Source organism: Charadrius vociferus, unplaced genomic scaffold, assembly GCF_000708025.1.
Source record: "Charadrius vociferus isolate BGI_N301 unplaced genomic scaffold, ASM70802v2 scaffold370, whole genome shotgun sequence".
Classification (NCBI taxonomy): domain Eukaryota; kingdom Metazoa; phylum Chordata; class Aves; order Charadriiformes; family Charadriidae; genus Charadrius; species Charadrius vociferus.
In genome coordinates, this window is record NW_009646744.1 from 1849890 (window position 1) to 1861539 (window position 11650).

General features: G+C 45.4%; 1 protein-coding gene across 1 annotated transcript in view; it reads left to right on the forward strand.

The window, feature by feature from the left end:
* RAPGEF6 (Rap guanine nucleotide exchange factor (GEF) 6) overlaps positions 1 to 11270 on the forward strand; it is a 111070-nt gene extending 99800 nt beyond the window's left edge. Inside the window, exons 28-31 of the mRNA XM_009891364.1 lie at positions 4524 to 4749; positions 5399 to 5910; positions 9274 to 9585; positions 11245 to 11270. Of these exons, the coding sequence (XP_009889666.1) occupies positions 4524 to 4749; positions 5399 to 5910; positions 9274 to 9585; positions 11245 to 11270 (1076 nt within the window). The remainder of the gene's footprint in view (positions 1 to 4523; positions 4750 to 5398; positions 5911 to 9273; positions 9586 to 11244) is intronic.
* Positions 11271 to 11650: the final 380 nt, after the last annotated feature.

The following is an 11650-nucleotide window of genomic DNA, read 5'->3' on the forward strand; positions in this document are numbered from 1 at the left end:
TACTGCAAAAAGGAAAGCAGAGCACAGTGAAGCTTCAGAAGGGAGTGAAAACCAAAAGGAGAAAGACAGTGATGCTCTGAGCACAGCAAGTATCTATAGCAACAGCAATGTGTGGACATCTTACTGCCTATGCGTGAAGTCTAGAAGGAGAAGGAAGACTATATGATGTGTTTCTAGAAGAAAGACTATGATGTCCACTTTGTGTCAGATATACTGACTTTTATACGAGTTATTTTAGCGTTACTCATTTACATGTTTAAGCTGTTTAATGTGCTTTCCTTCCAGATATTTGTGTCAGTTATTTATAGCTAATCACCCTTACAGTGCAGTGAAGCCAATAATGTGAAGTTTAGAAAATGAAGGAACAGGTACAGTGGCAGTTCTGTTATGTAGTGTTTCGCAAGTGCCAATGAAAACAGTAAGTTCTGCAACATTCTCTTAATTAGACTCTAGACAGTCCCTCATAAGATGTAAATGGAACGGTCACTTCCAGCACTGGTGTATATTTGCACTGGTCGCACCCTCTGCGCACCTTTTCAGCCCAGCGGAGATTGCAACAGACTGAAGTCTGTTGATATGCATGTGCTGTTATTTAACGACTCAGCTTTCACATAGTGTTAATCCCTTTAACGAAAAGGAGTCCTTTTGTTCTCCAGATCTTTGAAGTTCTTAAAGAAGAGTGTCTTAAAATTAAGATGGACTGTGGGAACGTTTCTTACTGCAGTACAGTAGCGTTAATTTAAGGAGTCCATTAGACAGAGTAAAGAATATGAGGTATTAATTATTGTCAAAGGAGAGGAAACTGAAGTTTAATCTTAAAAATGGTGGTCTGTAGTATTGATATTTAATGCTCATATTTGCTCTTAAAAATCTCACAGCAGTAATCAAGCTTAAGCTGTGAAAGCTCTCCAGTTATGAGCTCTGTGCTCAGTGGCACGTATACCACTGGCTCCAGGTGCCCTATTACATGACCTCTGTATTTTTTACAGACTTAATGGCATCAGTCTCCTGTATTAAGTTGTCTGTATCACTGGCATGGCTTTTACGCTGCCTGGTCATTTCACATTTTCACCTAATTGAGGTAAATACATGGCAGTCCAGCTTAAAGGCACGTGTAGGTAGAAATGAAGAGAGAAATCGAGTGATTCACAGGAATCTGGGGAAAAAATACTTATTTGAGGACTGTGTCAATAGTGTATATGTAGGACAGTTCCTGTAAAGAACGACCATGTTTTGATTAATTTACAGATGCTGGTTTACTTATACATGGAGCAGTTGATGGTCCAGTATTTTCAAATAAAGGTTCTAATTTTGTAATTTTATGCACATAATATAAAGCATATCATAGACTGTTTTCTCCTAGTGAGGGGATATATTTCCTGACGTGCAGTGGATTTGCTATAGAGGAATCCACTGGGAACTTAAAAAAAATTACCTAAATTAAAAAAACCCCAACAAACAAAGCACCAAAACACCACCACAGTCATTAATCCAAGACCTTTTGCCCTCAGATAAAGGGGAACAAATCACAACGGTGAGAGCTAATGGAGGCAAAATGTTTTGGTGTTTTGGGTTTTTTTTTATTTATTTATTTTATTTAAAAAACAAACCAAACTGATTTAACAGACACCTCCTGAATTTGTTGCCTGACAGCGCAAGAGGGTGAACTTCAGTCTGCCCATAAGATGGTGCGTGGACTTACCTAAAGAGATGAATACTCCAGGGAGCTTGAAGTCCGAACATCCTAAATTTGCTGCTGCAGCTGAAGGCACATAAGTCTATAGGGCCTTATTCATCCCAGGGTACTGCAGGGCTCAGCCGATATATTTATTGCTAGACCCCTCCCAGTCATTTATCAACGATCTTTGGACTCTGGAGAAGGTCCCAATCAACTGGAAGCTAGCAAATGTTTTTCCAGTTTTCAAGGAAGGCAAGAAGGAAGACCCCGGTAATTCTAAGGCTGTCGGTCTCACTTCAGTGCCAGGTAAAATGATGGAGAAGATTATTCTGGGAGTTACTGAAAAACGCTTGCAAGGCAATGCGGTCAGGAGGCAGAGCCCACATGGGTTCGTGAAGGGAAGGTGATGCCGTACTAACTTAATATCCTTTTAAGACAAGATTACCCACCTCAAAGGTGAAGGGAAGGCAGCAGATGTGGGTGTTTGGGATTTTGGCAAAGCTTTCAGTACTGTCTCTCACAGTATCCTTCTGGACACAACGTCCGGCATGTACACAGTACTATGGTGTCACGGTCCACTCCTCGGTGGATGCGTGATGGTTCGTTTCAGCTGTGATCTCGAAGTGCAAAAAGAAATGGCATCTTATGTATGGGTGAACAGTTGGCTTGAAGGGTCAGTCCCAAGGAGCATGGGGTACCATCTGGCTGGTAGACCATCACCAGTGGTGCTCCCCAGGACTCGATTTTAGGGCCAGTGCTCTTCACTGGTTTTATCGATGGCCTGGACCCAGGGAGTCAGGAGCACACAAGTAGATTTGCCGGCAAGGCTAGATTAGGAGGAGCTGTTGATTCCTTCCAGGGCAGAGAGACCTTACAGAGAGATCTTGAGAGACGAGAGTGCTGAGCAGTCACCAACTCCATGAAATATAACAAGAACAAATGGTGGATTCTGCAGATGGGACAGTGTAATTCTGGACGTGTAGTGAACTGGTGGAAAGGAGAGATTGTCACGCTATATTCAGCGTTGATGTGGCTTCACCTTGGGTGCTGTGTGCACTTTTGGGCTGCACAATAGAAGAAGGATATAAAAATATTGGAATGTGTCCAAATGAGGGCAACAAAGATGGTGAGAGGAGGGTACGATGTATGGAGGAGCGCTTGAGGTCACTTGGTTCTGCTCGGCTTAGAGCAGAGGAGACTGAAGGATGCCTTTGTTGCTGTCTGCAACTTCCTCGTGAGGGGGAGCGGAGAGGGAGGTGCTCATCTCTCTCTCAGGCGTGTGGTGATAGGACGCCTGGGAATAGCTTAAGGCTGGAAGGTCAGAATCGATATTAGGGAAAAAGTTCTTCACTGGGGGTTTGGTCAAGCACTGGAACAAGCTCCCCGGGGAAGTGGCCGTGGCCCCAGGCCTGTCGGTCTTCAAGAAGCATTCAGACCGTGCTCTCAGATACACGGGTCAACTTTCAGGTGGCCCTGTGTGGAGGGAGAGCAGTCACTAAACCTGGAGGACCTGAGCATGATGTCCCTCAGCCCAGCCCAGATGTACTCTGCCGAATTCAGTTCATTTCAATTTTTTCCCTGATTCTCTAAGGTCATCAAAATAAATGATTTAGGCAAGTTGTCCATACTAAGGGCTTTTTCTTTGGCAGTGTGGGGACAGGTACCCCAGCTGGAATCGCTTTAGCTACACCAGCAGAAGTGTCTACAGGATATATGTAGCTGCAGCCCATGAAGTCCCCAGTATAGCAGTCTCTTTTATGTTCACTCCAGGTACTAGGAAGAGGAGGTGTTGGATATATGGGGCTATATATGTTATTTTTGTGTTTGAAAGAAGCTATTTCAGGGTAAGGGCAAGCCAAGCAGAAAAAAACCACATTATATGTTTTGCGGTGAAACTGGTGAGGTCTTCAAATGTTTCTCTTCAGCGGGAGCAACGCCGGCGTCTGGGCCAGCTCCTGCCAAAGCTGTATTTCCTGCTTTTGCTTCCTTCTCGGTTAATTTTGGAACAGATAATAAAACTGAAACGGACCATATGGCTAATCCCTGAGTGCTAATAGCTGGCTTTTACCTTAGTCAGCATCTCCTCAGCCACTGCCAAAATCTTTTTTGAGTCTCAACGCGACAGTAGGGCAGAGGGATAGTGGGAAGTCCACTGCATTTGTACTGGAGGACTCAGTGCTTGCAGAATCGGAGAGAACTTACCTATCCACACACTATTCATGCTGCAGCTGTTGATCCTGCTTATGTAGGTTTAACCTTCTGGTCTGGAGAGTAGTGGAGTTGCAGGTAGGTTATTGGTCTCACCAGACTTGGAGACCTTACAGCAGCCTTCCAGTATCTGAAGGGCACCTACAAGAAGGCTGGAGAGGGACTTTTTACAAAGGCACATAGTGATAGGACAAGAGGTAATGGCTTCAAAGTGGAAGAGGGGAGATTTAGAATAGATACTAGGAAAAAATTTTTCACTATGAAGTTGGTGAGACACTGGAACAAATTGTCCGGGGAAGTTGTGGCTGCCCCATCCCTGGAGGTGTTCCAGGCCAGGTTGGACAGGGCTTGGAGCAACCTGGGCTGGTGGGGGGTGTCCCTGCCCAGGGCAGGGGGTGGCACTGGATGGTCTTCAAGGTCCCTTCCAACCCAAACCATTCTGTGATTAATGAATTACAGTGCTCGATGCTGATAGATGCTAAAAGCTTTAGTACTAATGGACCGATTGTGTGCAGACACGGTTTGATTGTTTTTTCTTTTAAATATCCTTGCTGAAATGCGTGTCAATACTTCGTTGTCGTACCTAGTAAACTCGAATTACTCTTTGACCAAGACTTTCTCTTCTCCTCTCCTTTAGGCTACGCCCTCATACCTTCCACTAAATCTGATAACTTCTCAGACTCCAGTCACAGTGAGATTTCTTCCCGGTCCAGCATCGTGAGCAACTGCTCAGTGGACTCCATGTCGGCAGCGCTGCAGGACGAGAGGAGTTTGTCCCAATCTCTCATTGTGGTGGATTCAGGGGGGGCAGAGAGGAAAGAGCATCCTCAGCCGCTGGCTGATTACGGCCAGCCGTGCCCAGGGTAAGGCGCAACTGGTTTTGGTTGGGCTTGGTGTCCTGGTGTCAGAAGGGGTAACAGAGCTTTGGCCAAGGCGCAGTTGTGCACTCATCTGTGGTTATAAAGCTCTTGCTGGAAGCTGGAGTATCCGTCGCTCTGTATGGGAAGAGCCTATTTTCCCAAGAAACTTATTACTTGGGCAGACACCGGCTTGTTCCCGTTGGTGGGGTTCAGATGGACATCTCTTGCAGGAGATTGCAGTTGTGTTAAAAGCTAGGGAGATGCTTGACAGTTAGTGCAGGAGTGAGAGGCAGCAGAACAAGAACAGGACGGTATCAGTTCTTTCCGAGTCAGATCTGCCCGTCTGTTGCTGTGGTTGGTAGAGGAAGGCTTCTGTGGACCAGATTTTTATGGATCTGGGGTGAAGCCTGTAAATGCCTATTGTAGACTGGTTATTCCCTTGGGAATAACTGCACAGCTTCTGTGTGCAGTAACGAGTTTGGGAATAACAGTGTCTCTTGTCAGTGCTCCTGTGTGCCTTGACCTTGCTGTGTACCTGTTACAAAAGCAGAGATTAGTTGCCTTTAAAACCACATCATTGTCTCTGAGTATGTCACTCTCATTTTAAAAGCTTACGAGTTGGTTTCTGCTTTCTGTTCTTTCCAAATGTTAGCTGGTCAATCACTAGGCCTGCTCTCATCAGAGGGATGGCTTTCACGTCCTCCATGAGCAGCGAGGAGATCTCCCACGAACATATCACGGTAGAGGCAGCAGACAGCGGCCGGGGAAGTTGGACTTCATGCTCAAGTAGTTCTCATGACAACTTCCAGAATATCCCAAACCAGAAGAGCTGGGATCTCCTCAATTCTTACCGTCACACCCAGCTGGACGGACCTATAGCTGAAGTCGATCCCACAAACTGTTACTCTGAGGAGGCTTATTTGTATTCTGAAGCCTTTTCCAAAGCCAACAGGCAGTCGAAAGCCAGCGTGGAGCTCGATCAGTCTCGGCAGAGCTGGGCCTCCTCCAGCTCGCTGTCAGACACCTACGAAACGAACTATGGGACAATTAAGCGGAGGGGGCTGGAGAACTCTACGGCAGAGCAGACGGAGGTTTTGGACTCTAAACCAGGCGCTGATACAACTTACAAAACTGTTACTTCGAGTACAGAGAAAGGCCTGATAGGTAAGCCAAGCCAACAGCTTATGGAAGCTTCTACATCTGTTTTCGTTTTGATAGTAAGTTGTTAAGAAATGACATCTGCAGGTCTGGGGGCTGGGTGGCATGTTAAATTCAGCTTTACATGTGGTTTTAATCGGAACACTACACAGACAGCGTGTTTTCAAGCCACCTTCTTTTGCGTTAGGAAACGTGATATAATAAAGCAGCCCACTCCCCGATCACCGCGTGGGTCTGCAGGAGAGCTGTCTTCACAAAAACGTCAGGCAGTTCCTCTCTGTAGCCTTGGAATTTTTTGGATGAATTTAGAAACACTCATCACTGCAGACGTTCCTCTGGCAAGGAGCAACGAGCACAGCTTCTTGAACTCCATCTAATACAGACGTGCCATGAGCCTGAGAGGGAAGAGTACGACTGCTGAGTGGTCCAGAGCTCTCATCTCTCTGAGCTGGGGCACCTCCCATCCACCGGGCTTTGGTCTCTGGGAGCTCGAGGGCAAAGCAGATTCCCTTCCTACCTTTGCTGTGTTAAACTGCCATTGATTTGGTTATACAACTGCAGTTTGGCTGTATATGAAAGGAGAAAAACTTATAAAATGTCTTTTCAAAGATGCATAGTTCTACCGAGCAAGATATTCTTCCCCCGTCCTAGTGAGTTTAGCAGCCAAAACTAAAGGAACTGGGTTAGGAACGAGATAAAAGGGAGCGCAGAGCTTTCTAGACTGTAAGTCAAGGGTGCAGCTGAAATGCAATTTAATTACGAACTAGATTGCTCGAGGTGTTTATGTTATCAAAGGTAATTGCCTGAATAAACACTGCAGGTAGGGTGGAGGTCTTGGATTGCGTTCCTCCTCCTTGGCTTTGTAGAAGAAAGGCAGCAGCGTGGTGGAGCCTTGCAGAAAACTTGCTCGCACCTCGCTCTGTGTAGCCCTCGTAGCCTCCCAGAGCTGCTCGTCAGCCCCTGCGCTCGTTTAGGCGATGGCGTGTTAGCCGTTCACTACACGCTAGCTTTGCTCACACCTCTTCCCCTTCTTTCTCATTCTGGTTACGTACTGCACCACGTAGCACGTCTCCTTCGTGCGGACGTAGCGCGCTGGTACGAAACACACTCAGCAGCGTGCTTCGGTAGAGCGTGCATGTGTCTGCTGAGGCAAAGATCTGATAGAGGTGGATATAATTTCTGGTTTGCCAGTGCAAATCTGTTAGCTGCTCACCATCATACAATATGCCAAAGATATTTTCCCTTCATTCCACCCTTTGCATATTCTCCACAGACAGCTTGGTGCCGGGGTCTGTGATGACTGCAGGAGTTCAGAATATTGCAAACAAAACAAGGATCTTCTGTTCATTTGCTTAATGAGCGCTGGTGTTGAATAGTCCTCCAAAAGGATTGGCACAAGCTTTCTGCCCTGAAACCTTTAAAACGGAGCTGGAAAGGCGCTGCCCACATACTAATTGCAGAGTGTGGTCTTGGCAGAATCAGTGTAAGGCGATGACTTTGTGACTTCATAACCTCACGCGCGTCTCTGCCCTCTGCAATCGAACATTTCGTGCTGCAACCTTTGCTTTACCAGCAGAGGTGTGGCACGTACATCCAAGGGGAAAAAAGCTTTTCCATTACTTTTACCTATAGTAGACATCTAAATTCATATTGCTGCCTTTTAGTTACGTTTCCCTTATCCGCCGTGTGGAATTTCACCCTGTTTTCTTTACACAGTGAATATTTGAGTAATGAGCTGCTTGGGAAGGGGGGTTCCTTGCCAAAGGGTTTTGTAACCTCCTGAGACCGCGGGTGGGTGACAGAAAGTACGGACACTTCATGCTGTGGACGCGAGATGCTCTTAGAATGTTTTGTTTTGATAGAATTTGTAAAAAATTATGAATTGGAACTTTACAAAAGGGCATATAATTCCTACTTTTGTTATAACAGTATGCTGGATATTCACTCTGGAAAGCCTGAAGCTTTCTCCTTTTGAGAAGAATATACCCACGCTCGTCAGCGCTCCAGCAAAACCAATGAAGACCATAGGTGGGGGGTTTGCTGGGAGGACCCAACCCTTCCCCAGCCCTTCAGGGAGGAGAAAGCCTCCTTCTCCTCCCCTGCCTTCTCGTAGGGGCCCAGTTAATCGCTAGTTACATGAAAATGATTCCTATAAATCAGTGCCTCTACCCACACGTATCCGCTAGAACCCACGTTATGGGTCTTCAGTTTTCTTTATTTTCCTATAAGCCCAAGCGTGAACCGGGGCCGCCAGGTATGAACCAGCTCTCGTTCCTGCTGCCAACACCCAGAATCTCGCAAGTCCACAACGCAATAAGAAACACTCCTTTATTTTCACCCTTTCACGTTCTTGTAAGATAAGAAAATATTCCAGTTGCTGAAATAAATGAAGCTGTAATGAACACGTGCTCTTTGAAATTTATCCACCAGAAGAATGCAAATTTGTTCAACTAATAGATTTTAAAAATTACCCTAGCTTTGAAACTCTCCTGTTGCAACACGTACATGGAAAAAGCCCAATTTAACATGCCCGTGAGCCCCAGACCTGGGGGTGGGTGGGAGGGGAGGGAACTTAAAGAAAAGTTAAGCTTTGGTTTGAGAGCCTGTGTGACCTGAGCTGCCGATGAACGGGGAAGGGAAGTATGGACGTGATAAGGCATTGTTTAATATTAGAAAATACAAAATAATGAATGCAGGCTCTAAATACAGTTTGCCTCATAGTTTCGTGTGATACTAGGGTTGTTCTCTTCCCGTAGCACAGCTGATTGGGTGGTTTAATGTCTTATTGCACATGAATTGAGACGGTGATATTTTATGATGATGAATTTCTGTTAAGCCACCGATGGGTGACAAAGTGGGTGGTGTTGAATTCAGCCAACAGTTCTCGCCGTCAGAGGCTAGCGCGCTGGGCAAAGTAACTTTGGGCTAGTTGCCTTAATTTCTCTTATTTCAGTTTCCCAGCCCGTAAGAGAGCGCGGGAGCAGGCTCAGCCGGCGGCGGCGCCGTGCGGCCTCTCCGTCCTCACCGCAGAGCTCCTTAGCGTCCTGCGGCGGAGCGGTGCCGCAGGAGGAGGGATATAATGAGCGCTGCGATCGCAGGCTGAGCGTGGAGAAGGTTATAGTCCTGTCTCTGCTCGATCGGCATCTTGCCTAATGAGTTCACGGGCTCTGTTGCTACTCTGACTTCTTAAAATAAGTAGAAAACATAAATGAAAGCGTAAATATCTGCTGCTGTCGTTATAACCAGTGTTTCTGCATTTGCATTTTGTTATCAGTTTCTGTTTTGCCATTGTAACATTTCATGATTTTTTAACGTTTTGTTTCCTTTGTTTTCTTCTTTAACATTTCCATTGCTTATTTCTTGTGCCAGTGTACTGTGTCACCTCACCTAAGAAGGACGATAGGTATAGGGAGCCACCGCCCACCCCTCCGGGATATATGGGGATTTCTTTAGCGGACATAAAGGAAGGATCGCCCCACCACCCACACCTAAAGCCGCCAGACTATAGTGTGGCAGTGCAGAGGTCAAAGATGCTGCACAGTGACCTCTCTAGACTTTCATCAGCTTCTCTCGGTAGTGAACCGGTGGCCTGTATTTCATCGAAGATGCCTCAGTGGCATAGTCGGCAGCCGTCCAACCCCAAACTAGCAGATATGACTGACGCAGATAGTGAAGAGGATGGTATGTGCAACACCTGACTCGGTAGATGTTAAGTGAACTGCTGTGTTGAATCTGGTCTGTGCGGTGTTTCCTTCACAACGATGTTCTGGGCTTTCTCGTGGTCGTTCTTGGAGATTAAAACTTGATTAATCTCTGAATATACACATGCGTTTGTATGGCTGTATACACATGCATATATGTGTGCATGTATATACGCTTTTGGAAGCAATGCCTTCCCTTTAGAAAAAGCATGTTGACGCTGAATAGACCTGTAGAAATGATATATAAATCAATATATATATATTGATATAAACATACAAATGAGATCTCCCAAAGCACAACTGAGACACTTAAGAGCATGTAGATACTATTTTTTTTTCTCTTTAAAATCTGTCCCCTCTCAGTGGTGATGATGACTTTAAGGGACACTGTCGGGCTATAAATTATGTGCAGAAAAACGCCAGCCTCTCTCGGGGAGGTGCTGTCCCACTGGTTTGGGAGGCGTCAGCACGATAGCCTAAAACGAGTCCTTTGAATCGGGATTTGGTGGGATCTTGTACAACTCTTAACTCGTTTCGCATTTGTGTTCTCATGTGCTGGCGTCGAGCTGCCTTACTCCTCAACAGACATCTCTGGAGATGGGGTTTAAAAATGTTGAACAAAATAACAGTGAATTTCTGTTCTTCTGAAAAGTGCATTTAATAAAACCTGACTTCTCAGCCCAACTTGGCCTGACAGTGTCTCTTCCAGTTAAAGTCTTCATGATCTTGTTTGAAGCAACAGCCAACGCTGCCGAGCTCGGCGTGTTTCGGGTGGCGAAAACGCCAGAGATTTTTCTGAAAAAGACTGCTCTTATGTTGTGTCAAAACTAACTTCAAGTCAGGGGAATTTCTACTTAATTGTTTATCTGCTGATTTGCTTTCGATACCTACGCACTGATGTGATCTCGCTGTGCCCTTTGCTAGTGAACTCATTTTTTTTTTTTTTTTTTATTAGAACGTTGTGGTCTTTACCTTCAATTTCAGTCCGGCTTAAAATGAGTGTGGAATTAGATTAAAACAATTTCTGATGCAGAATGATCTCATCTTGCCCTTTTCAAATATGTAAACAGTATTTAACATATATATTAGTACTGCAATTCAAGCTTATGGTAAAACGTAAAGTTGCCCAGCGTTAATTCAGTTGCCATATTAAATGTTTTTGATTTAAAAAGAAGTAATTGCTTCAAACATTTTAGTCCAGATTTTTCTAAACTAAATTTAACCATACACTTTTAGGTACACCAATTTTGCTATTTTTAAAGTGCTTGGTTAATTTTATTTGGGATAGAACGCTCACTGCATGTTGCAAAGTAATTTACTGGCTTTGCTCCCGAATCGGTAGCTTTGGGGATATTGGGAGCTGCATGCCAATAAATTTTGGAGGATCTGGGATGTTCTGTTGTGCAATACATCTTTATTGTATGACTGTAACGCCTCAGCCTACTTGAGGATTTGATAAATGGTGATACTGAATATGTTGTGGTCAATGGTTAAGACGGTGAAAACATCACCATGAAGCAGTGAAGTCTTCACAGAACCACTGTCACCATAACGGGGTGCTGTTGGGTGCCCTCTGCGTCCGGGCTGGAGGCTCGGTGGAATCGTTTACTCTTTTTTTCCTTCCTTCCTTGTTTTGCAGAAGATGAACAAGTATCAGCAGTCTAACCATCTCACCGCGGGGCTGTTCCTGTAAACCACTTCACAACACACAAGGGATGTGGGGAGGAAGGACCACAGGATTCTGTTAGCGAACGCTAACGACTTGCTGCTGCTAACCTCAGACCATGCGTTTGCCTCTGGCCCGGACGAGATGGAAGGGGTTGGATCACGTCTCTCGACCTTACTTCAGTCTCCCACCGCCTACACAAGCTATTTCTGCCTGCGAAATAAAAAAAAAAACCCAAACATTTTCAAGGAGCGTAGTGACTACCTGGGTACCGACGCTGGTGTCCGGAGACGGACCAGGCTTCATGCGTTTGGGAGGAGCGGTTGTCACCACCACTTGAAACTTGGAAGCGGTCTTCTGTATGATACCATTAATCCTT